The sequence below is a fragment of the Arachis ipaensis genome, chromosome B9 (assembly GCF_059453495.1).
Source record: "Arachis ipaensis isolate K30076 ecotype BB chromosome B9, ASM5945349v1, whole genome shotgun sequence".
NCBI lineage: Eukaryota > Viridiplantae > Streptophyta > Magnoliopsida > Fabales > Fabaceae > Arachis > Arachis ipaensis.
In genome coordinates, this window is record NC_142444.1 from 1,964,230 (window position 1) to 1,992,087 (window position 27,858).

At 41.6% G+C, this 27,858-nt stretch overlaps 3 protein-coding genes and 1 pseudogene across 3 annotated transcripts; 2 read left to right on the forward strand and 2 right to left on the reverse strand.

Annotated features, from left to right (window-relative positions):
- The first annotated feature begins 3,511 nt into the window (after positions 1-3,511).
- Positions 3,512-7,590, forward strand: LOC107614677 (uncharacterized). Its single transcript, XM_088498100.1, has 4 exons — positions 3,512-4,174; positions 4,218-6,469; positions 6,570-6,780; positions 6,922-7,590. The coding sequence occupies exons 1-4, from the start codon at positions 3,512-3,514 to the stop codon at positions 7,588-7,590; spliced, it is 3,795 nt and encodes a 1,264-aa protein (XP_088354226.1).
- A 45-nt stretch (positions 7,591-7,635) lies between these two features.
- On the forward strand, positions 7,636-8,403 carry LOC148543518 (uncharacterized). The gene has a single exon (XM_088498101.1). It carries the CDS (start codon positions 7,636-7,638, stop codon positions 8,401-8,403), a length of 768 nt encoding a protein of 255 aa, XP_088354227.1.
- A 349-nt stretch (positions 8,404-8,752) lies between these two features.
- LOC148543519 (uncharacterized) lies at positions 8,753-10,534 on the reverse strand. Its single transcript, XM_088498104.1, has 4 exons — positions 9,757-10,534; positions 9,681-9,688; positions 9,294-9,596; positions 8,753-9,217 (listed from the first exon to the last, which is right to left on the reverse strand). Exons 1-4 carry the CDS (start codon positions 10,532-10,534, stop codon positions 8,753-8,755), a joined length of 1,554 nt encoding a protein of 517 aa, XP_088354230.1.
- Positions 10,535-21,084: 10,550 nt separating this feature from the next.
- On the reverse strand, positions 21,085-22,065 carry LOC148543520 (uncharacterized; annotated as a pseudogene).
- Between the last annotated feature and the right edge of the window lie 5,793 nt (positions 22,066-27,858).

Below are 27,858 nucleotides of genomic sequence, written 5' to 3' on the forward strand. Positions count from 1 at the left end.
GGTTTTGAAGAAGTGATTACTACACAGAAATTTCAATGCACAAAATTTATGTCCCATAATTTGCATACTATTTTGAGTTTTCTTACCATGAAAAATATGAAGCGTTGTCAGTACAGAGCAGAAGCAAAATGAGTTAAAGTTGAAATCCAAAATTTTAGAATTAAAGGAATTCTAAGATTGAAAAGGGAAGAACTTGAAGGTTCCCAGAAGAAATAGTGCCCTTGAAAGAAAATCCACGTTCAACAAACAAAACCATAGCAGAACAAATTATCAAACAAAAAGCTCAATCAAACTTTCAGATCGGAAAAGGTCTTCAAATCAGCTAACACATCATAAAAAAAAATTGCCACACCTAAACAGAGAAAATTATAATTCCAATCTAGCAAATAAGAATAACACTACATGCATATATTTGTCACGTAGTTCTTCTACCTGAACAATCGAATAACAGTTTTTTTAAATTTATTGATTCGAAAGAAAGAATCACGAGTGGTTCAAAATTATGTTAACTTCAAAGATCATCAACATAAGAAGAACAAACTTGTTTTATCGAAATCCAGAACAAAGCATTTCAATCAGCAGCTAAGTAAATCCACAATCCACAAATCTAAATACAATTCTATAACAAGAATAAGATAATAATTCACAGCAAAAACATATCGAATCTTCTAGATAATGGATGAAATCTTGAAATTAGAAACCATAGAAAACAACATGAATATGAAGAAGATTAAAGCAAATATTCACAAAAACGAGGAAGATTAGAACTAGCTACAAGGCAGGAATCGTGAACCAAAATCGAAACTAAAGTCATTGCAAAAGCAAGTTCAAGAAAAGCTACCAAATAATAACTCAAGGTTGGGTACAAAGAAGAGGAAAGAGGTGTCAAGAATCGACAGATGACTCATGATGACAAGAACCAAAAGACAAGAATGACAAAAAGAGAAGGATGACATTTCTATAGGCCTCTGATAGTGCCACAATTTGTACAAATAGGCGCGCTTCTATTTATACAATTGGAATTCTACCATAGGACACTTGCTCTATATTACACAGATTAAACCTAAGCTCTGATACCACTTTGTCACGGCCCAAAATGAACCATGATCGGCGCTCAGGAAAATAATCCCCAAGCAAGCCTAACCTACTCCAATATAAGTTGAATAAGAAAATTACAAATATTTTAAATAAATTTATAATGTCTAAAATGAATAATTACATATTTTTAACAAACAAAAATAAAATAAATATGGGTGGATCCTGCCTATGACATATGGAGCAGTGACGTCTAAGAACTCAACAACGAATAGATACCCATTGCAGATCATTACTCTTGAATAGAAAGGCTCACATAATCAAATATTTATTCCTGAAAAATATTTTTAGAAAAACGGAGTGAGTTTTACAACCCAGAGACTAGACAGTACATCTATAATTCACATGAGACTATATAAACATAATTTTAGTTAGAAGATAAGAATTTATATAAATAAGTGAATCAATAAGGGAGTTCTCATACAGAAAGCAAAGCAAAAGTCCACACATGGGCGGTTCCACCTCTATGGGTAGTCCTTTCCTCTAGTGTGTCCGTACGGAATAACAGATCCAACGTGTGGCCTACACGTTAGGCTAGCAACGCCCCTGCTAGCTGAGGTCTGAGCCAGATGCATCTAGGTTAATGTCATAACCGCCGTTAACTACGGTTTTCTAATACGAGCCTCCCAAACCAATTCAAAACATATAGTTTCAAATACAATAAATCTATAATCTTTCAAATATATAAAGTATCGAATCAAATCAAATCAAATAAGATAATATTTTCAATCATACCTTTTCAATCATAAGAAATTTCAAACATGTTTCACAATCTTTAAAGTAAGTGAATACCAATAAACACTTCAATGCTTCAAAAACATATATTCAAGTAAAAATCAAACATTTTGGAATAATGCAAAACTTCATAAAAATATATATGGTCTCATGTATAGTTCCGAAAGTATAAACTTCATAAAAACGAATTATTAAATTCTAATAAATCTATTATTCTAATCAATTTGAAATCCTTCAAGGCAAATATCATGAGTATAATTCAAAGATCATAATAGATATATGTTAAAATAATTATAGATGCCCAATCAAACAATTATAAATGTAAAGCCTACTCACAAATTGGTCCCAAGGGACCGAAGAAACCAAACCAGAGTGCTAAGATAAAAGGTGAGGAAGGTTGAAGTAGAATGGAATGAAAGAGCACGAAATTTGGACCAAGGTAGTAGCAACAATTTCGATTTCTCACTGCAGCAACCTCAACAACAGCCCTAGTATCAATAACATAGAACAACCACAGTAACAATGGTAGCAAATCTAATAGCCTACGGTGGTTTAAAACTAAGCAAAGACAAAATGGGAAAGCAAACATGATAGGACAGAGTCAATAATAGAGATTTATGGCAAGACAAGGCAGAACAAATTTAGTCTTACCAAAGGAAATAAGAGGATGGAGCATCAGCAGCTCCGGTGACCCCCCACTGGCAAAGACAGAACAGGCAGAAGCAAAGCTGAGCTAGGGCAAACTTGCAGAGTTTCCAACAGCGACTTCCGACGACGTCAGCGCGATCCCGGTGACCAAAAGATGCATATAGCTATCATCAAGATGCAGATAGCTATCCCGGTGAACATATTATATAACCTTTCTTAAAAACAAAAGATGAATAGAATATAAAGAATATTAATGTAATTTGTAAAAAAAATGGATTATCAAGTGAAAATAGAATAAAAAGAAGGGGATTATATAAAATTAAGTATCTTTATTTTTTGTGAATTAATGATATGAGAAATCTGTAAAGCATATATTTAGAAAGAGTAACACGCCAGAATGAGTAGCTACACGCGCTCCCATGTGAAGGGTTTAAATAAAGAGAGAGCGGCATTTGTGGAAATGCAGCATCAAGCAGCTGCTGAGGCAGTTTAGCCCAAAATTGATTATCAGGATTGACGTGTACCACAAAGCTTGGCTAAGACTGTAACCAACCATATAATTTGGATACGTCCCAAAAGCACGGAAAGCCAAATCAGATTCAGATAGACGTTACCAACGTCTCCTCTGTTATCAACAAACAGGAGAGAATCTCGGAACAAACTAAAACGTTACACACCACCCGTCTATATAAGCGGACGAACTCAACTCAGAAAACCAGGTTACAAAACACTGTCACTTTCACTTATTTATCTCATATTTGAATACCTTCTCTAACTTGAGCGTCGGAGTACTTTTTGCAGGTGCTCCCGCCGCTGTGTTCTGCAAACGCCGAGATTAATCTCGAGCTTGCTCCTGAGGCGACCTATAACTCTTCCACGAAGCAAACAGCCTCACCCGGAGACGCATACCTCGGCCTGAGCTGAACAGAACATTTGGCGCCCACTGTGGCGCCCGAAGCATTATTTTAACCCCACTATTTCTCTACATCACACTTTGTATTTCTTTTCACGCAGGGTCACCCAACCTTCGAGCATGGCCGACAACGGAATTCACCAACCCACCCAGGCCGAACTCATCGCCCAGATGGCCGAGCTTCAGGCGGAAGTCAAAAGACTTGCCGAACTGTCCGCTAAGAATAATGCCAGCAAACGTGAAGAAAACAACTCTAAAGGAAAAAGCAACACAGACCTACTAAGTGCAGACCCACCAAAGGAGAAACTGACCTTGGACAACCCGTTCTCCGAAGAGATCACTAATTATCAGATGCCAAAACATTTCACACTGCCTTCCTCACTCGAGCCATATAAGGGGATTGGTGACCCCCAAGCTCATATTAAGAAATTTCAATCTATGATGTTCTTTAATGGCCCTAATAACGAACCTGTTCTTTGCAGAGCTTTCCCCACTTATGTCGACGGTGCGGCTTTACTTTGGTTCTCAAAGTTACCTGCAGGATCAATCTCCTCTTTCGAGGAACTGGCGAAATCCTTCATAGACTACTTCGCTGCAGCACGGATATATGTGCATGGATCAGACTACCTCGGGACTATTCGCCAAGGTCCCCATGAAAGCTTGAAAGACTATCTGACCAGATTCGCAGAAGCAACAATGGAAATACCTGACCTGGATCCCGCCGTCCACTTGCACGCCCTAAAAGCCGGACTCCGACCTGGAAAATTTAGAGAAACCATCGCGGTAACCAAGCCGAAGACGCTGGAGGAATTCCGAAAAAGGGCAGCTGGACAAATGGAGATTGAAGAGCTCCGTGAAGCCGAAAAGACAGAAAAAAAAGCAACCAAGAAGAGAGGATGACAGAACCACAAGGTCGGCGAGTGTTAAAGACCCCAGAAAGCCCTTCAGGCTGACCCCAAAGTTCGACAACTACACCAAATTCAACACAAGAAGTGAGAAGATCATCAAAGAAATCCTCAACGCCAAGATCATAAAACCACCAACAAAGGCAGGAAGCTACCAAGATCAACGCTTTGTCGATAAGAGCAAACACTGCGCTTTCCATCAGAAATATGGACATACAACCGACGAGTGCGTAATAGCTAAAGATCTGCTAGAAAGATTGGCTCGACAAGGCCTCCTCGACAAGTACATTGAAAGGAGAAAGCACAAAAGAGATAACAAGGATCGAGAAGAGCGTCGTCAAGCTCCAGGGAACAAGGAAGACAACAACTGGCCAAACAACAACCCTCCCAAAAGCATTATAAAATGTATATCCGGGGGATTCGCCGGAGGAGGTGAGACAAATTCGGCGCGAAAACGAAGCTACCGTGCAATGTTAGCAATTGAAGGAACAACACCACAAAAGTCCAACGACACACCCGACCTCAGCATCACCTTCAGCCAGGGGGATATATGCTCGGCAACACCAAACTTGGACGACCCAGTGGTAATTTCCATCCAAACCGGCGAGCTACTGGTAAGAAAAGTCCTCATGGACCCAGGTAGCAGTGCCGATGTCCTTTTTTATTCTACTTTCTTAAAAATGAAATTATCTGAAAAACTCATGCAACCCTCATCTAGAGAACTGGTAGGGTTCTCTGGAGAAAGGGTCCCAATCAAAGGATACATATGGTTAAAAACAATAATGGGGGAGGGCTCACTATCACGGACCGTCGACATGCAATATTTAGTGGTTGACTGCCCAAGCCCTTATAATATTATTCTCGGAAGGCCTGCCCTGAACATGTTCAGGGCGATAGTATCCACTTATCATCTATGTGTTAAGTTTCAGGCACAGGACGGCAGAATAGCCACAATCCACTCCGACCGCCAACAAGCTCGGCAATGCTATAACGCAAGCCTGAAAAGATCGGCAGAAAGACTAGACTTTAACCAAGAAGTCAAAGCAATTCACAGCGTGAATGAAGTGTTATCCCTAGCAGAACTAGATCCCAGGGAAGACACCCAAGAAAGACCTCAGCCAGCGGATGAACTCGCGAAGGTCCAGCTAACATCAAAGCCGGGACAGGTCACATACATCGACCAGGTGCTACAGGGACAACAGAAGACCGAACTCATAAGAGTACTACAAGCGAACGCTGATCTCTTCGCCTGGACTCTAGCAGACATGCCAGGGATAGACCCTAGCATTATCTGCCACAAACTCGCCACTGATAGATCCATCCGACCAATAGCTCAGAAAAAGAGGAATCTTGGAAGAGAAAAATCAGAGGCGGCCTTAGAAGAAACCAGAAAACTCCTCAGCGCAAACTTTATTAAGGAAATCCGATTCACAACATGGTTATCTAACGTGGTAATGGTAAGAAAAAACTCAGGTAAATGGCGCATGTGCGTCGACTTTACAGATCTGAACAAAGCATGTCCCAAGGATGCATACCCTTTACCAAACATTGACAAACTTGTAAACAACGCATTAGGTTTCAAAAGTTTGAGCTTCATGGATGCATACTCTGGCTACAACCAGATCCTTATGCATCCAGATGATCAAAACAAAACAGCATTTATAACTGAGCATGGAAATTTTTGTTATAGAGTAATGCCATTTGGTCTAAAGAATGCAGGTGCAACCTACCAACGACTGATGGACAAAGTATTCCATCACCAAATAGGTCGGAATATTGAGATCTATGTGGATGATATGGTCGCCAAGACTACTCAGGAAAAGTCGCACTGCGACGACCTCAAAGAGATATTCCAACAGATCCGAGCACATAACATGAGGCTAAACCCAGAGAAATGCGCCTTTGGAGTTCAAAGAGGCAAGTTTCTCGGATTTATGCTGACATCAAGAGGAATTGAAGCAAACCCCGAGAAATGTGAGGCGGTACTTAACATGGCAAGCCCAAGAACAATAAAAGAAGTACAACAACTGGCGGAAAAAATAGCAGCATTATCTCGGTTCCTACCAGCAGTATCAAGCCGATCATACCATTTCTTCCAAACAATATCAAAGAATAAAAAATTCAACTGGATAGAAGAATGCGAGAAAGCATTCGCCGACCTCAAGACCATTCTGTCCTCACCACCAGTGCTACAAAGACCAGAAGTCGGTAAACCTTTATGTTTATATTTGTCTGTCTCTGTTCTATAAGCTCGGCCTTAGTCATTGAAACAGGGAAAACACAACAACCAGTATACTTCGTCAGCAGAGTCATGCAATCAATAGAACAAAGGTACCCGAGAATAGAACAGCTAGCCCTAGCACTAATAACAACGGCAAGAAGACTCAGGCACTACTTCCAAAGCCACACGATAATAGTACGGACCAACCAACCATTAAGGCAAATATTGACAAAACCGGAATTGGCTGGGCGTCTGACCAAATGGTCTATCGAGCTCTCAGAGTTCGACATCCAATATCAACCAAGAACAGCCCTGAAAGCACAAATCCTCGCAGATTTCATCTCAGAATTGACACCGGACGAGCTTAATAAAAATTGGAAATTACATGTTGATTAAGCGTCCAGCCGAGAAGAAGTGGAGTGGGAATAATTTTGAAAGACGGAGACAAGGTGGTAACCGAGCAATCCCTCCAGTTTAACTTCTCCGCAAGCAACAATCAGGCCGAATATGAGGCACTCATAGCAGGACTCAAACTCGCCCTAAGCTTCCAAGTACAGAGCTTAACAACATATTGTGACTCCCTCCTAGTGGTGCCGCAAATCCGAGGAGAATTCCAGGTAAAAGATCCCTTGCTCGAGCGGTATTGGCTCGTAGCAAAGGATCTCATCTCAAAATTTAGCACATTCATTATCCTACATGTACATAGAGAAAAAAACATCAGAGCAGACATATTATCCAAACTTGCATCCACTAGGGCAGATACACAAACATCAGCATTATCACAACTCACACTCACAAAACCTAGCATTGAACTATTATCTATAGCAAGTATTAACCACCTCCGAGACTGGAGAACACCTTTTCTTGAATACATCAACGCAGGTATCATACTCAAAGACGAGCCCAACCCACAACACTTCAGACGAAGGGCAAGTCTCTACACAAATGTTGCAGGAGAGCTATACAGGCGTGGACTCTCACAACCATTACTAAAATGCCTAAACAAAGATGAGGCAAAAGAGGTGATGGATGAAGTTCATGAAGGCGTATGTAGAAATCACATCGGGGGATGAGCGCTAGTAGCCAAAATTGTCCGAACAGGATATTATTGGCCAACCATGAAAGTGGATTGCATAACAAAGGTCAAGACATGTGACAAATGCCAGAAGCATGCCGCCATCACCACTAAGTCTGCTGAGGTATTACACAGCATAGAGGTAAGCTGGCCTTTTTACAGATGGGGGCTCGATATACTCGGTCCGTTTCTAATAGCGCCAGGCCAGGTAAAATTCCTCCTAGTGTCAATAGATTACTTCTTGAAATGGATAAAGGCACAGCCACTAGCAAAAATAACAGCTGAAAAGGCAATAAAGAAAAAGCTCGATGACGCGAAAGGAGAATGGGCAGAGCTAATCCCAGAAATATTATGGAGCTATAACACAACAATACAGAACACCACGGGCAAAACACCTTTTAAATTAGTATACGGATCAGAAGCCCTAATCCTTGTAGAAGTCGGAGTGCCCACCCTAAGAACCGAACTATATGACGAACAGCATAACATAAACATAAGGAACGCCGAGCTCGATCTCGTTGAGGAGGAAAGGGACATTGCAACAATTAAACAAAGAGCAAGGAAACAATTGGCAGAAAGGAAACATAACAAAAGAGTCGTCTCCCGAGCATTCACTGAGGGCGACCTAGTCCTCAGACGCACAGAGGAAGCCAGACGACCCCCCTCGCACGGCAAGCTCGCCGCAAACTGGGAGGGACCGTTCAGGGTAACAAAAGTACTCGGAATGGGAGCCTATCAACTCCAAACGCTACAAGGCAACCCGTTATCGGGAAATTGGAATGTTTCCTCATTAAAAATGTATAGACCATGACTTGTACAAACAGCGGATGAAGGTACTATTTTTTCCCCTTAGAGCTTTTTTCCCGAAAAGAGGGTTTTTGCCTAAGAAGGGTTTTAATGAGGCCGAACGCCAAACATGTTCATAAAAAAGCAATCGATTTTTTCAAATAAATCCAAAGTTTTAACAAAGACAAACAAGTAATAAGGCAAACACTGCCAACATCAATATTGTCAATTCAGCCTAACTACGGAAAATTCAAATGTTGTACGAAGAAAACAAACAAAAAAGACAGTCATATTGACCACAGCTCGGTTAAACAAAACACTAGACAAAACAAATAGGGAATAAACAACCCTATCCAAACCAAACATAAAACAAATCAAGAAGGAGCATTTTCATCATGCTCCTCGGCAGTACCATCCACGATCATCTTTTCATCAATCACGATCTTAGTCACATCCAGACGGTCACAATCGAAGTCAGGAGCCAAGCAAGAAATCTGGCTAACAGCCCGATCAAAGCCAGAGGAGAACATTTCCATTCCCAACTCTTCCAGTTCGAGAACCCTTGCAGTTAACTTCCCTTTTGAGACATCACTTTCCTTAATTTCAGCCTGCAGCAACCGAACTTGATCCCTTAAGCGAGCCACATCCTCCTCGGATTCCTTCGCTCTGGCCACAGCACTGACCACTACATCATCTTTTTCCTTTAAGGATTTCTCCAACTCAGCAATCCTCGCCTTGTAAGATTTCTCTAGCTCAGAAACCTTATGCACCGTCTCTTGCTGCTCAGCGCCGATAAGCTCGGTAGTGCGACCAACACACATCAACCGAGAAGCAACAATCTGTTAAGACAACACCATATAACTTCATAAGAAACATGAAAAGAGATCACAATAGAAAGGGAAGGATAAAACCGACCTGAACAAATTTTCCCAAGCCCTCCATACCAATGTGACGAGTCATCAACATGTCCCCTGGATATTGAGAAACCCTATCCGAAAGCTCGGCGATAGGAAATTGGTCGCTCCACAAGGAATGAGGATTTGTCCCAGGCACAAACCCATGAAGTCTCTTTTGACGGTCAAACACCGACCTGACGCTACCCGCGACATCAGAATCACCCTCAGAAATGACCTCCAGAGATTGATCCGTCTCATCCCTTTTTCTCTTAAAAGACGATGCAGGTTGAGCGGTGGACTGCGCGGCATCACCACCTCCTTCCTTCAAAAACCCAGAGCCACCAACACTCTATTCCTTTTTCTTCTTCAAAAAGGACTGAAGCCGAGACGGATCAAGAAGAGGAACACATCCACCTGTACAAAGACAAGGATCAGAAATAGAGGAAAAATCAAAAAACAAAAATAAAACGACCAAATAATACCTATATAATCCTTCAAACCCACAGTATCACCAGAATCATAGAAACCGAGCATGTCACTAATTGACAAACATTCCCCACCAGCAAAACTCTCAACAAGAAAGTCCAATAACAACTCTTCTTCCTCGCTACGTTCGTTAGCTTCAAGAATTTGAATCGGCTCCGAACACCAGTATAAAGGGAATTTCTCCACAAGCTCATCATCCAAGTAAAAGGGATACTCCGATTCCATCGAGCGAACTTTAACATACATCGGTTTAAAATTTTTAAACGAGGATTTATACAACAGAAAAAGAGAACGACTAGGAAAACTACTCAGACAAACCCACAACCCCTTCCGAACCCCCTTCGATTGAAAAAGAGAAAAGAAAACGGGAAGGGAACAAGGAACGGATAGGAAATCCATCAAACACTGAAACGCACGCAAAAAAGCCCAAGAGTTAGGGTGTAACTGAGAGGGAGCACAGTTCAATTGGGTAAGGACGTCACACTCAAAAGGGGAAAACGGAAAAGTAACACGAAGTTCGGTAAGGCAAGGAGTGTAAAAATAAAAGTACTGCCAGTCCCCCCTCCTTTCATAAACCCTATCCTCACCAGAACAGCAAAGAAACTCCACTTTCACTCCAGAACCCTCCTTAACTACCTTCAAACCCTGAAACTCACGAATCGAATCAACATCCACATACGAAGAAGAACGGGTCTTCACGTCGTCATGCACCCAATGATATGGGTTATCCTTTTTCTCCTCTACAGATTTCACTTTCTCTTTCTCTCTCGCCATTTACAGAAAGCAGGAAACGAAAAACAAAAGACAAGAGAAGAAAGCTAACCTTTGGAAGTCATACTTGGAAGAAGAATACAAAATAAAACTGAACAGCAGTTCCAAAACAAATCAGATATTATTGCAAGCCCACTAAGTATCGTGGGTAGTGTAAGTAACAGCCCCCACTAACATCGAAAACCAAAACGGCAAGAAAGGGTATTAATTGCAACACAAGTCTCCGAGGCAACAGTCTTTTCAACTTCAGACAAAATTCAAAACACAGTCAAAAGGACCCAGATCCACAAGAACAAACAAAATTATACGCGGGAAAAAAAAGCAAACAAAAGCTTGCCCGCTATCTCCGAAAGACAGCAAACAAGCTTGGGGGTTATGACGTGTACCACAAAGCTCGGCTAAGACTGTAACCAACCATATAATTCGGATACGTCCCAAAAACACGGAAAGCCAAATCAGATTCAGATAGACGTTACCAACGTCTCCTCTGTTATTAACAAACAGGAGAGAATCTCGGAACAAACTAAAACGTTACACACCACCCGTCTATATAAGCGGACGAACTCAACTCAGAAAACCAGGTTACAAAACACTCTCACTTTCACTTATTTATCTCATATTTGAATACCTTCTCTAACTTGAGCGTCGGAGTGCTTTTTGCAGGTGTTCCCGCCGCTGTGTTCTGCAAACGCCGAGGTTAATCTCGAGCTTGCTCCTGAGGCGACCTATAACTCTTCCACGAAGCAAACAGCCTCACCCGGAGACGCATACCTCGGCCTGAGCTGAACGGAACAAGGATAATGATGATGATAGCTATCTGCATCTTGTTGACCAAAACTCTTCTATATGTGCTAACAACAAAGCAATAATAATAATAGTAATAATAATCATAATTGTTTTTCAGACCATAATAAGTTTTACCAAAGTTCGTTTCAGTTCAGTTATTTTGAAGCAACTAAATCAATATTATTTCATCTTTTGATTCACATGCATGTAATTAAGTTAGGTTTACATTCCTTAAGAAAAATCTTAGATTTCACTTGTGTATATCATATATATAATTCAATAAAGTAGTATACGACTAATATATATGTATACTGTTAATTTAAATATTAATTTAATGTATGTTTTCTTAATTTTTGTGGTTAGCTACGAAACAAACACGGACACTAAAATTGGAAGTGTGCTAGGTTATCTGATCGGAATTTTTTGTAATTCGACTTATTTTAAACTTTGCTCGTTTTATCAAAAGATTAAGTCTAAATTTCTATAAAGGGACCACTTTATATAGGATTTGAAAAAAGCTTATGAAATTTAATTTGTTGGGTTGGTTTGTTAAAATATTATTTTTGTAAAAAAATTTTTTGTCTAGACTTTTAACTACTTACTTATAATAAACAAAAAAAAATTAATAATTAAGACTAATTAAGATTTTAGTTTTTTTTTTTTGTAAATATGATTATGATATGTAATTAATAATTATTACAAAAATATGAATAATAAATTCTAAAATGTATCTAATGTCAATTTATATTTTTTATACTTATTGTTTTGAATTTTAATTCACAAAACATATTTTTTCATAGGCTCGTGAGCTTGTCAAGCTTTTAAACAAGCCGAACTTGAGTCTGAAAAAAATTTATGAAAGGTAATAGATTTAGGCGTGAACTATGTATTTACAACATGAATTAGATGCTTCTAAGTCAAAATTTAGCTGAAGTTGACCTATTTTCACTCTTAACGGATGTTGATATAGACATGAGATATGACACGGTATAAAAATAGGATACATAGACACATAAAATTTCAATTTTATAAAACATAAGGATATTGTATATATATAATATAAAATATTTTTTAAATAAACTATAATAATATTTTATTAATATTAAAATATAAATTAATATTTTAATTATTTTTATATATTTTTAATTATGTAAAATATTTAAAATAATTTATTGTTTTAATAAATAGTAATATATATTATTTCTAAACTCATTTCAAATCTACAACGAAAGTTAGACACGAAAGTATATTTTTATTTTTTTATTAAAACACAGTTGAATATAAAAGACACGCGTATCGAACGAATATCATGTTTAAAATATATCCAACACGCAGATACGGATAACTCAACAACATATTCGTATTTTAGTTTAAAATTTTATATAATTATTTAATTAGATTTATGCATTTAACTAGATAACTTTTAAAATAGTAAATTTAAAAATTAATTATTTCTACTCATATATATTACCATACACATTTAACTATTTTTGTAGGTGGAATTCTTTTCAAAAATTAATTTTTTTAATAATATTTTTAAATGTTAAATTGCTAATCAACGCTGGAAGTTGCAACAGAATTTTGTTTTCCTCGTTGTGAATTAATTAATCTTAAATTAACACAAGCTTCATGCACCAAAAGTCAGCTTTATTACTACCCCTTTAAGACACATGGACATTACCATCATCCGTACAACGTTTGAAGACTATTAGAGATGAGTTGAAGTACTTGGTACCCTTTCTTGCAATAATTGTGACTTAATTATAGTTTACGTACCTATACTATTTTCTAAAGATATATGGAAGCATTTGTCTTAGCTTCTTGGAATTTCTAGGCATATCCTTGTTCAACTTAGAAAAAGAATATTTAAATAAGAAATAATTAAATATTAAAGAAAGAAGCAAAGGTCCATAATGATAAAAAAGCTAAAACACATCCTGAATTTTATTAGACAAAAAGAAACGTAAAGAAGAGCACATATATATCCGGAGAAGATTAAAGAATAAAAGAATAATAGAGTGTACCTCATGGAAGATTATTATTAAAGAATAAAAGTTTGCAAAAAGTGATAATTGCAATAATAAGCTAGGCTAAAAATTGCAAAATAAAAATGTTACTTAATTAACAAATTAAAGACGAAAGAAAACACGTTATTAGGTTCTGTTTTGGATATAGACAAGAGGGAATTTTGTTTGATTCCGTTGGAAGGGTAATCAGTTGTTCAGCCCCACCAAACCCTAATATGAAGGGCATTGAAAGCAATGTGTAAGTTAGTTGTTGTTTCAATTTGGCTGCAAAAGCATATAACCCTATACACTTTGCTTGTGCTACTATTATTGTAGCCCTACTCATTGAATTGACAATACCTTTAATTTTGGTTTGCATTCATATGTGTGTGTTTGTGTTTGTGTTTGTGTGAGTGTGTGCGTGACTTCTCACGAATCTCATGTTCAATGAATCCTTTTTAAGACGCTTTCTTTTGCCCTTATTTTTCCAAGTGCCGTACGTGCACACAACATTTCACTCCTTTTCCTTCAAGACTCATATCTTCCCTTATGGAAACCTAATTGCTTCCTCATCTATAATTTTTTTTGTAATTTTCTATACTTTTATATGACAAGCTTAATTTTTTTGCATGAATATTTGTGTAAAAGTGTTTTTACATTTATATTTAATTGATTAGGTAGGTATTTCTAGGTAGATAAAAATACAAAAATATTTCATAACTAAAAAAAATTAGTAAAAAAAAGTCAGAACTTACTTTATTTAGTATTTATTAATTCTAACAATAATTAATAAATATTAAATACGATAAATTCTGGCTAAATTTTTTTTTCTAACATTACCAATAAAAATAATTGAATCTCATATTTGACTAACATTTAAAAAAAAGTTTATTTTATTTTTTATATAGTACTATTTAATTAAATGTGTCAATGAAAATAGTTGATTTCATACTTATTTTTTATATTTTCATTAAGAATAATATATTTTGAGGCTCATAAAAAAATTTTCTATTACCCATTTATTGAATTAGCCACTACCGTAATCTCGTTGCCATTGTCATCAAAATTAATTAAAGAGAGGTTAAATATTTTATCTTTTAATTGAGAAATTGTGAATCTAAAAAAAATGGTGTATATATATATATATATATATATATATATATACTACCTGTTCATACCCTGGCCCAATAAATAGGGCCTAGGACCCAAGCAAAGACGCTCAACCCAAAGGGTTGACCCTCTCCCCAGTACCAGCCTTCATCCCAGAAGTCGGTACTGAACACGACCTGTTCCTGGGAAGTCGGATACGAGGGTCAGCTGGCAGATAACACTCATTTAAATGAGTAATTGCCCCTAGAAACTCTCTAACCACTTCATAGAGCCATATCTTAACTCCCCTAAGATATGGGAACGGTTATCCACCTAAAAAGGTGGCACTACTCCAGCAGTGGTTATTGGTTCACCACTATAAATACCCTGACACCCCTCAGGTATCACTAAGTTCCAATATACATTCTAACCTGCTCCCACTCTTGCTAACTTAAGCATCGGAGTGTCTTTGCAGGTACCACCCCCCATTCTTTCTCACGCACAAGTCGGACGGAGGAACACCGAGTACCAGGTCCACTCGATAGCCACCTCCCTCACACGTTTGGGCCAACCTACGCCATCCAGCCCATTAATCTCCGGTTACCCACCGTAACATTGGCGCCGTTGCCGGGGACCCGAGAGATCAACCAGTGATGGCGGATAGATCCCCTGAAGAGGGTCATGTGGAAACAGATTCCGAACAAGAGAACTTGAACACTGGAAACAACGAGGCAGATCAGACCCTCCACCAGGAAGCCAATGATCAATATAGGGAAGGCACCTCCGGAATCAAAAATCCGAAGGTGAACTCCTCGGAGGGGCGCGAATCAGAAAAAGAAGGACCCTCCCACACTAGCGAGCTTATGGGATTAATCCATAGCCGCCTCGAGCAGCTAGAACAGGAGCGGAAACGACAAAAGGAAGCCGAAAAGAACCTAAAAGAGGAGATGGAGCAACGAAAAGAGTTAGAAAGAAAACTCTTAAAATTGGAATCCTCCCTCAAAGGTCGGAGTTCCCACGGCGAGAGAGAATATTCTCCCTTAGGAGAGAAAGATCCTTTTAGCGAGGACATAATGAGGGCAAAAGTTCCAAGAAACTTTAGAAGCCCCGATATGGACCTCTACGACGGGACCACTGATCCAAAGCATCATCTGAGCAACTTTAAAAGTCGGATGTATCTGACTGACGCTTCTGACGCTACGCGATGCAAAGCTTTTCCGACAACCTTATCAAAAGCAGCGATGAAGTGGTTCGACAGCCTCCCTCCGAGGTCAATTACCAGTTTTGAAGACCTCTCAAGAAAGTTCTTGATGAGGTTCTCCATCCAGAAGGACAAAGTAAAGCATGCACCAAGTCTCCTGGGAATAAAACAGGAGGTCGGGGAGTCCTTACGGGCCTATATGGAAAGGTTCAACAAAGCATGTTTGGAGATTCAAGACCTGCCCACCGAAGCAGTCATCATGGGGCTAGTCAATGGTCTTAGAGAAGGCCCATTCTCACAGTCCATATCAAAAAGACACCCCGCCTCTTTAAATGATGTACAGGAAAGAGTCGAAAAGTACATCAATATGGAAGAAAACGCTAGGCTAAGAGACCCGAGTCTCCGACCCGGGCACCCTCCCTCAACGAAAGAGAGGGAGAGGGAAGTTAAGAAGAAGGAAGAACTCGGCCTCGATAGGCCAAGAAAATATCACTCTTATACTCCACTGAAAGTTCCTGTAGTGGATGTATACAGAGAAATTTGCAATACCGAAAGGCTGCCCCCTCCCAGGCCCATTAAAAATAAAAGAGGAGGGAGCCGCGGTGATTACTATGAGTACCATAAAATATATGGGCACTCCACAAACGACTGTTATGACCTTAAAAATGTGATAGAAAAACTGGCCAGAGAAGGTCGGCTTGACAAATATCTCATAGAAAGGTCGGACAGTCATGGAAAAAGAAAGCGAGATGATATGGATAAAAGAGACCCACCACCACAAACTCCGGAGAGACATATCCATATGATCTCAGGAGGGTTTGCGGGAGGGGGACTCACAAAATCCTCTCGTAAAAGACATCTCAAGAGAGTTTACCAGGTCGAAGAGGGGTCCTCCGACCTCCCAACCATTTCATTCACAAAGGAAGATGGGCGAGGAATAATCCCTGGGCACGACGACCCAGTAGTAATCACCATGATCCTGGCAAATGCTCATCTACACAGAACACTAGTAGACCAAGGAAGCTCGGCGGACATCCTCTTCAAGCCCGCTTTCGACAAACTAGGATTAGATGAGAAAGAGTTAAGAGCCTACCCCGACACCTTGTACGGGTTAGGCGACACGCCAATAAAGCCACTAGGATTTTTGCCCCTCCACACTACCTTTGGAAAGGGGGAGAAGACAAAGACTCTGAATATAGACTTTATAGTCATCGACGTGGGGTCGGCCTATAATGCTTTAATCGGCAGAGCTACCCTTAATCGACTCGGAGCGGTGGTATCGACACCCCACCTTTGCATGAAATTCCCGACCTCAGCAGGGATAGCAACGGTGAGGGGAGATCAGAAGCTAGCAAGGAAATGCTACAATGAAAGCCTAAACCTGAGAGGAAAAGGCAAAGAAGTTCACACAATAGAGCTCGGTGGAGCAAGGATTAAAGAAGAGCTGCGACCCCAGCCCGGGGGAAAAACCGAGGAGATTCAGGTCGGTGAAGAGGAAGGAAAAAACACTCACATAGGAGCCAACCTAAGGGAAACCCTAAGACAAGGGTTGACCAAGCTTCTAAGAGATAATTCCGATCTCTTCGCCTGGAAGGCCTCCGACATGCCTGGGATAGACCCCGAGCTCATGTCCCACAAGCTTTCGGTCTACTCGGGATCTCGACCTATACAACAACGAAGACGCAAGCTCGGCCCGGAGCGAGCTCTAATAGTAGAGGAGGAAGTACAAGCGCTCCAAGAAGCCGGTTTCATCAGAGAAGTCAAGTATCCAACATGGCTAGCCAATGTAGTGCTAGTCAAAAAACAAAATGGTAAATGGAGAATGTGCGTCGACTATACCGACTTAAATAAGGCATGTCCTAAGGACCCTTATCCACTACCAAGCATTGACGCCCTAGTAGACTCTAGCTCGGGGTATCAATACTTGTCGTTCATGGACGCCTACTCAGGATATAACCAAATCCCGATGTATGAACCAGACCAGGAAAAAACATCATTCATCACGCCCAGAGCTAACTTTTGCTATGTGGTCATGCCATTCGGATTGAAAAATGCAGGGGCCACATATCAGAGGCTGATGAATAAGGTGTTTGCCCCTCACTAAGGGAGCTTAATGGAAGCATACGTCGACGATATGCTGGTAAAGACCAAGAAGGAAGTCGACCTCTTGTCTGACCTCTCACAAGTCTTTGACACCATAAGGTTGCACGGGATGAGACTAAATCCTGCAAAGTGCGCCTTCGCAGTGGAGGCAAGAAAATTTCTAGGATTCATGCTAACACAAAGAGGGATCGAAGCCAATCCCGACAAGTGTAGAGCTATCCTAGAGATGAAAAGCCCGACTTGTTTGAGAGAGGTCCAACAGCTGAATGGCCGACTAGCAGCTCTCTCCAGATTTTTGGCAGGATCAGCACTAAGATCCCTTCCACTGTTCTCCCTATTGAGAAAGGGGCACCAGTTTGAGTGGACTCCCGAATGCGAGGAGGCATTCCAGGAGTTCAAAAAGTTTTTGAGCCAACCTCCTATTTTGACCCGACCTATAACCGGAAAAGACCTCGTCCTATACCTATCCGTGGCAGACAAGGCTGTCTCAGCAGCCTTGATAAGAGAAGACGAGGTCGGTCAACACCCAATCTATTTCATCAGTAAAGTTCTACAGGGCCCTGAGCTAAGGTATCACAAATTAGAGAAGTTTGCCTACTCCTTAGTAATAGCCTCTCGAAGGCTACGGCCTTACTTTCAAGCTCACACAATAAGAGTCCGAACGAACCAACCCATGAAGCAAATCCTCCAAAAGACGGATGTTGCAGGAAGAATGGTTCAATGGGCAATAGAGCTCTCCGAATTCGACTTGAAGTACGAAACTCGGACGGCGATTAAAGCCCAGTGCCTCGCCGACTTCATTGCGGAATATGCAGGGGATCAAGAGGATAAACCAACTACCTGGGAACTCTACATGGATGGATCCTCCAATAAAACAGGAAGCGGCGCAGGCATAATATTGGTAAACGAAAGGGGAACCCAGATAGAGGTCTCCCTCAAGTTTGAGTTCCCAGCTTCAAATAATCAGGCAGAATATGAAGCCTTGATCGCAGAATTAAAGCTGGCAGAAGAAGTCGGTGCTACCAAGGTAATGGTATACAGTGACTCTCAAGTGGTGACCTCCCAAATAAGTGGAGAATATCAGGAAAAAGACCCAAATATGAAGAAATACTTGGAAAAAACTCTGGAGCACCTCGGGCGTTTTGCAGAAACCGAGGTCACGCACATAACTCGGGACCTAAATAGCAGAGCAGACGCCCTATCCAAGTTAGCAAGTACCAAGCCAGGGGGAAATAACAGAAGCCTGATCCAAGAAACTCTTCAGGAACCTTCAGTGGTAAAAATGGAAGACAAACAAGAAGTCTTTGAAGTGGTCGGATTAAACCTCGGATGGATGAACCCCTTGGTCGAATACCTGAAATTCGACATCCTCCCCAAGGAGGAAAATGAGGCAAAGAAAATCCGAAGGGAAGCACAACACTATACCTTGGTGAAAAATATTCTCTATAGAAGAGGGATATCGACACCATTGTTAAAGTGTGTGCCGACCTCAAAAGCCACTGAGGTATTAGAGGAGGTACACAGTGGAATCTGCGGGAACCATCTCGGAGCAAGATCGTTAGCCAGAAAGGTGATCCGAGCTGGATTCTACTGGCCAACCTTGCAGAAAGATGCCACAGACTTTGTGAAAAAATGCCAACCGTGTCAAATGCATGCAAATTTCCACGTGGCCCCCCCAGAGGAGCTCATCAGTGTCACCTCCCCATGGCCCTTTGCAAAATGGGGAATGGATTTGTTAGGTCCTTTTCCCCAGGCGCCAGGACAAGTTAAATACCTAATAGTGGGAATAGATTATTTCACAAAGTGGATAGAAGCAGAACCACTGGCCACCATCACTGCACAAAGAAGTCGGAGGTTCCTCTACAAAAACATAATCACAAGGTATGGGATACCTTATTCCATTACCACAGATAACGGAACCCAGTTCACCGACTCCACCTTTAGAAGCCTAGTAGCCAGTATGAACATCAAACACCAGTTCACCTCAGTGGAACACCCACAAGCCAATGGGCAAGCCGAAGCAGCCAACAAAGTCATACTGGCAGGGCTGAAGAAAAGATTACAAGATGCGAAAGGAGCTTGGGCTGAAGAGCTCCAACAAGTACTCTGGGCTTACAGAACAACCCCCCAATCCGCCACTGGAGAAACACCCTTCCGACTAGTTTATGGCGTAGAAGCCATGATCCCAATAGAGGTCAATGAGCAAAGCCCAAGAGTGATTTTCCACGACGAGATCGGGAATATACGGGGGCACAAAGAGGAGCTCGACTTGCTCCCCGAAATCCGAGAAGAAGCCCAGATAAGAGAAGCAGCGTTGAAGCAAAGGATGACCGCGAGATACAACAAAAAAGTCATTCGAAGGAGTTTCACCCCAGATGACTTGGTCCTAATCAGAAACGATATTGGAGTCAACAAATCAGGGGAAGGAAAGCTCGCTGCTAATTGGAAAGGGCCATACAAGATCAACGAGGTCTTAGGAAAGGGCTATTATAGGGTAACCGACTTCGACGGCAACGAGTTACCAAGGTCATGGCATGCTTGTAATATGAAAAGGTACTACAGCTAAAAGTGAACCCTACTCCCTGATGTACTCTTTTCCCAATTTCATGATTTTTTCCCAAAAGCAAAGGGTTTTTTCTGAAAAGGGTTTTTAACGAGGCATCATAGTAGGGGCTAAGGGAAAATAAATAATCAAAAGCCCTTAGTAGCAATAAGGTACCTCCTCAATTAATAAAGATCTCTTTCATTTTAAATATCTCTTTTAAATTCCCTTTTTATTCTCTTTCTACGAAACGCGCCGATTTAAGCTCGACAAAACGTGAAAATCCCATGAACCGACCTAGATGGTCGTCAGGATAAAACGACGAGGTACAAGTCGGCGTAAAGAGGCTATAGAAGTCGATCATGATAAACTCGGGAGCAGTCCGACTCACAAGACGGAATGCAAAACCGAGTAAAATTAAAATGAATCGCAAAAGTAGCCTAAGTCACGAAAAACTCAATAAAACAAAATTGAGTACTAGGAATAACGAAAAGAGATAAGAAAAAACTAAGAAAAATAGTAAGGCTGCCTTGAGGATCAAGGAAATTCAGAAAAGCAGGCAAGCCCCAAAGAAAAGGTTTTTTCCAGAAAAGATCAAAGAGGCAAAAGAACCACGAACAGAAAAAGCATGCGCGCATAAGGTAACTCAAAACCCTTATCCAAAAAGGGCATTTATTTAAAACGCTAAATTAAACCCTTATTAAAAAAGGCATCATAAATTGTTTTGTTTACGGCCTTAAAAGGCCAAAAATTGTTCAAACACCAACAAATAAATATAAAGAGTTTAAAGAGGGGGGGTCCACAGGCCGGACCCCCAATAGCCAAATCACTTCTTTGCAAGAGGAGTAGGAGGATCACCACCACCAGGACTAGGGGTTGGAGAGAAAGTCGGAGGAGCAGCAGAAGAACTCGGAGCGTCCTTAGAGCGAGGAGGGGACTCTATGATCCTCTACCCCCGAGTCTTCAAATCAGACTCAGACTCCACCACGGGGACAGGAGGATCCACGATGGCACCATCAATGACAACCTTATCAGGGTCCAAAGGAGAAAGGTCCAAGTCATGAGCAATAACTTCGACCTGCTCCTTGAAAACCCTCCAGGCCTCATCAGCACCAACCGCAATAGAGTCCTCCAACTCGGTATAGGCCTTCCGAGCATTCAGCAAGTCATTCTTTACAGACACAAGATCAGCAAATAAACTGTTGTAGCTGGCTTGCGCTGCTTTCCTCAAATCCACCTCCATGTTGCATTGGGTTTGCAACTTCTGCCCCTTCTCCCGGAGGCTGTCCCTCTCCTCCTTCAGCTTGGCGACTTTCCCCTCCAACTCCCTCTCATGCTCCTGATATATGCGAAGCCTACCCTCCAGCTCCTCGACCCTCGAGGTCATCCCTAAAGAGCTGATAGGAGTCTTCTCAAATATATCCAAGAGTTTGCCACAAACCCCCGCCGTCTTGAGACTCTCCTCAACCACAGTGGTGAGGTAGTGCCGAACAGAAACATCATCCATACTCATACGAGCATGAGGATAGATGTTCTTTCGGACGAACGCAAGAGCGTCCGCCTCACCAGAAGCGCCAGACTCTAAGGTCTTGCGCTTCTTCAGCTCTGGTTCGGGAGTAGGTCGGACGGAAGGGGGTGGCAGAGAGGAAGCAGAGGAAGAAATCACAATAGGTTGGGAGGGAGTCCCAACATTCCGAGGAGGAGGAGAAGGAGAGACAACCACCCTAGCACCACCAGATTTGGCGCGAGACTTCGCCTTGGCTTCCTGAACCCTCTGGAAAGACTCTTGAGCATTTTTCTTTGCCATCTCTGCAAAAACAAATTGGTAGCTAAAAGTTAGACAAGTCGGTAAAAGAAATTGCAAGTCAGAAATAAGTGAAAAACGCAAAAAGCTACCTAGTTGTGATTGGACAAAGGCCGGCGACCCCTGGAGAAATTTTTTAGTATCCAAGTATGGGGCCCTCCCCCACACTTCTCGGAGGAACCCCACAATGGCCGCCTCCACCTCATCCAGGTCGTCCAGACCATATTTCTCGCAGGGAGAGGCCTCCAGCCAATATAAAGGAAATCGGGGAGAAGAATCATCATCCAGGAAAAAGGGGTGGTGACCCTCTACTGCTTGAACTTTGAAAAAATAGTTTTTGAAATCATGAAAGGATTCGTCAAAAAGGGTAAAAAGCCTCCGACCTTGAATGGCCCGGAAGGACACCCACTGTTGCTTATTATTTAACCCACTGAAGGGCTTGGTCATATGGAAGAGATAGAAGAAAATCCTCAGAGAAGTCGGGAACTCTAAGGCCTGGCTGATAAATTGGTAAATTTTCAAAAAACCCCAAGAGTTGGGGTGAAGCTGGGTGGGAGCAACCCGGCAATGACGCAACACAGACATTTCAAACTCTGAAAAGGGGAGAAAAACGCCCAAACGAGTGACCATACTCTCATACATAAAAAAGAAATGAGGGGCCGTCTCGTCGGCCCTCCCGAAGCAAACCCGGTCTTCTGGACCCGGGACTACCAACTCGTACTTCGGCTCATCTTCTTCAGAAGTACAAATTCTATAGTGAGTACGAAGGTGGGTGATAAATTCAGTATCAACTGAGGGCTCCTCCCCTAGGACCGTAACATCAACCCACTGGGAGAGAGCATCTACGGAAGCCATTTTCTTTTCTTAAAAAGGGTGACAAGAAACCTACAAAAGAAAAGGAAAATCAACACACGGTCTCTAAGGGAAGGGGTACGGAACTAAAGCCTACAAACCAATCTACCTACAAGATAAAGGCACGCAAATAGAAAGCATGTTACAGAAGGGGAAAAAGCTAACCTTTAAGTCTGAAATCAAGACTGGAGGAAGTAAAAACCTTCGAAACGCAAGAAATGCAACACGAACGAATGCAGGGAAATTTTGAAAGATCGCAGAAACGAAACAACGAAAGAGAGGGAAAAGTATTTATAAGAACGTTAGGGGCATAATGGTAAAATGGGGGCAATCCTTAATAAAGGTGCACCGTTACCAAGGCCATTAAATCCCTACGCACACCCAACGGACACGACGCTTGATTAGACGTAACCGTCAGAACCGAAAGGTCAAACAAAAATCACGTCGGTTCTTAAACCATCACGTCGGTCCTCTCGCAAATCGGCCAAGACCCCGAGTTGAATACTCGAACCCAACTCTTAAAAAGAAATTGGGCTCGAGTAGGGGCACTGTTCATACCCTGGCCCAATAAATAGGGCCCAGGACCCAAGCAAAGACGCCCAACCCAAAGGGTTGACCCTCTCCCCAGTACCAGCCTTCATCCCAGAAGTCGGTACTGAACACGACCTGTTCCTGGGAAGTTGGATACGAGGGTCAGCTGGCAGATAACACTCATTTAAATGAGTAACTGCCCCTAGAAACTCTCTAACCACTTCATAGAGCCATATCTTAACTCCTCTAAGATATGGGAACGGTTATCCACCTAAAAAGGTGGCACTACTCCAGCGGTGGTTATTGGTTCACCACTATAAATACCCTGACACCCCTCAGGTATCACTAAGTTCCAATATACATTCTAACCTGCTCCCACTCTTGCTAACTTAAGCATCGGAGTGTCTTTGCAGGTACCACCCCCCATTCTTTCTCACGCACAAGTCGGACGGAGGAACACCGAGTACCAGGTCCACTCGATAGCCACCTCCCTCACACGTTTGGGCCAACCTACGCCATCCGGCCCATTAATCTCCGGTTACCCACTGTAACACTACCTATTCCTTAGATCCAGATAATCCAAAAATATCTTTTGATATATTAAATTTAAATTCAAAATTATTAATAAGAGAAAAGAATATTTTTACTATTCTAACTAATGATGCATTATATTATTGTTTATGGTCATTTATAATACATCAGTAGAATTTCTTAATCTGAATCAATTAATTAGTAGAAAAATTGACTTACTATATTCATATAAAATGTACAAATGAAAGGATATTCTCCTTTTGATTCACCTGATGTGTGCACTTATTATCTCATCCTAAAAAGTATTGGCCAGGACTAAAATAAATAAAATAATATTATCTAGCTGCTTCATATATATATATATATAATACAAAGAGTGGGTGTAAAACATGGAATTGTCTATAGTGGAGAAAGTATATTGAGGAGTTTGAAAGACCAATCTAAAATATTTTATTTGTGTGGTTGTTCCTTATTCAACTATTATAATTTACTTTAATGATTTATGAAAATGACAAATTAAAATTATACTCTAATTCTAAATATTTCATTAGTGATCCTTCCTCATGTTTTGAATTTACTGTTTTTTTTCTCTATGGCCATCTCCCTCATGTGCTCACCAATAAACTTTATATTATGAAAAATAAATAAATTCAAATATACAGATATATGTGTATATTGCATTATGAGTTACATGTTACAGCACATTAGTGCTCTTCCCACTCCCGCTTTTCCCTCCCCTCTCCCTCCCTTTTCCTTTCCCTTTTCTCTCCCTTTCTTTTTAATAACTTTTAAAAACTGTTTAATGAAACTAGATTATTATTATTGAAGAGTTTCAAATAAAGAATCCATGAGATCTGAGGAGGAAATTTTAAATTTTAAATTAAAAGTTGGATATCCATTTAATTCAAAACCTTTGTATGTTGATGTTTTAATTTGTTCACTCTCCATCTAAGATAGAAGAAGGAGAAAGAAAGGGTGGCGTTGAGGAAAGAGTAACTAAAAAAAGGAAGAAAAAATTATTGTTAGCCGACTCAGGAAAAAGACAATTCGTCGGCGAATATGGAGTCGGGGTTTACGACGGCAGTAGAAAAATTGAAGTAAAAAGAATTGAAGGTGTCATTATTTGGACGGTCCAATGGAAAATTTTTTAAGGTGTTGTCATTTTTTTCATTGAAATTTGGAGAAATCAAGGAAATTGTGATGAAGAAATCTTTGCCAACAATACTACCGTAAAGGACAGCGTCGAAGCACAGTCATAAAGTACAATAGTGGCTGGATAAGTTCTTTTGATAAAAATTTATATTTATAAAAGAACCCAAAAATAATTATCTATTTCATTATGTATCTTGGTCCTTAAAAGACCAAAATATTCTTTCACCATCCTAAAAAGCTCCGTGAAACATTTGGGTAGAAAGACAGTATTCTTTTTTTGAATGTATAATTGTATATAAGAGTGTCAAAACATAAAAAGGCTCAATGAGTGTGAAAACTGAAAAGTTGAATACATCTTATCCATATTGGGAAAATTGGTTCTTATATAGTATATATATCTGCTAAGAGAAATTACTAAGCATTTATTAGGATTGAGGGGGAAGAAACATTTCATAGATATATATGGTCATGTAAACTGTTACGGATCCGACCCACGGATCCCGCATACCCGGTTATCCGGGGACAACCCGCTTCCACACAAAGGCCCAAACACCGACCCTTCAAAACCTCTAACCCAAATATCTCTCTCTTATCTTAACCAAATAAGATAAGATAAGATATTCACCTATAAATAAGAGGACCCAGGTCCCCCCAGGTATTAACTCATTCCTCACACTTTCTACCTCTTAGATCCATTCTGACTTGAGCGTCGGAGTGTCTTTGCAGGTACCACCCCCATTGCTCCAGTCAAGCGACCCGGCTCCAGCCCTGTCCGCAGGTTCCCGATCCACCCTTCAAACCGTACCGGAGACATTTCGTACATTGGCGCCGTCTGCGGGGAATCTGCGCCGGCTGGGCCCAATGGGGGACGTCCTAGAGGAAACCCCCTCAAGCCAGGATGATTCTCAACTGATTAATCCAACCCCCGAGCACCGTGAAGTCACGAACCAAGCGAGAATAGCAAGCGCTATCCAAAACGCGAACGATCGCGACATCACGGACCGACGACATCCTGAGAAAGCCAGCGACAAAGCAGCACAGATCATCCAAGATCTCTGCCTCCGAGTTCAGGAACTCGAAGGCAAGATAACCAATAAAGGAAAACACAACAACGAGCACGGAAGCCATGCAACCTCCAGATCAAGATCTCGCCGCGGTAGGTCGCCAACCCGACGACACGACAGAAGAGACGGTCGCAGCTCATCACGCGATCACAGACACGAGAAATCGCCAGAACGGCGATACAATAAGAAACATAACCGCAGCGCTTCTCAAGATCTGAGTTATCAACATCACTCGGACGAAGATCGGAGAGATCGAAACACCAAACGCACGAGAAACGACCATACAATAATGGGAGCTACACCCTTCACAGAAAGAATCCTAAGGGCAAAACTCCCCAAAGGCTTTGACAAACCTACCGACATGAAGTACGATGGAACTAAAGATCCCCAAGAACATCTAACGGCTTTTGAGGCCAGAATGAACCTAGAAGGAGCAGCCGACGCGGTCCGATGCAGAGCCTTCCCGGTAACCCTCGCCGGGCCAGCGATCAAATGGTTCAACGCCCTCCCGAACGGATCCATAGCCAGCTTCCACGATATTACACGAAAGTTCATGGCCCAGTTCACTACTAGGATCACCAAAGCCAAACACCCCATCAGCTTACTAGGGGTCACGCAAAAACAAGAAGAATCCACAAGAAAATACCTCGACCGCTTCAACGACGAATGCCTAACGGTCGACGGACTCACGGATTCCGTCGCAAGCCTTTGCCTGACCAATGGGCTAATGAACGAAGATTTTCGCAAACACCTCACCACCAGACCGGTATGGACCATGCATGAGATCCAGAACGTCGCCAAAGATTACATCAACGACGAAGAAGTCAGCCAGGTCGTTGCCGCCAACAAACGGCAGCACGGCAACGCCCAGCGCGGCAACTCGGCTTCTCACCAAAACCCAACACTCAAGGAGAATCAACGGGACCACCCCAGGCCGACCAGCCGACCACCGAGAATAGGCAAATTCTCAAACTACACGCCCCTGACGGCACCAATTACCGAGGTATACCACCAAATAGCAGATCGAGACATCATTCCGAAAGCACGGCAACTCAAAGAAAGGACAGGAGGCAACAAGACCCTTTACTGCGAATACCACCGAGGTTACGGTCACAAAACACAAGATTGTTTCGACCTTAAAGACGCCATTGAACAAGCCATACGAGACGGCAAACTCCCAGAATTCGCCAAAATCATCAGAGAACCAAGACGCGCGGAGAGAGACAGATCGCCAGAGAGGGAAGGACGTAACCCGAGAACCCAAAAGCAACCCCCGAGGGAAAACCCAGAGGAAGATCCAACCATCATAGTAAACGTCATCACAGGCAAAGACGTATCAAGCAAGTCAAAACTAACAATGAAGAAAGACCTCAAGATAATGGCGGTAAGGAACCAAGTCCCAATCTCCGCGGCCGACAATACGATAACGTTCTTACCAGAGGACTGCCAACACGGCACCTCAGCCGAGGACGCCCCTTTCGTCATCTCAGCTAGAATCGGAACAGGACTCGTACGAAGAATACTGGTAGACACCGGGGCAGACTCAAACATCCTTTTTCGGGGAGCCTTCGATAAACTCGGACTCCGCAACGACAACCTCCAAACACACCGCCACGGCGTCACGGGACTCGGAGACAACTTCCTCAAACCAGACGGCTCAATCACA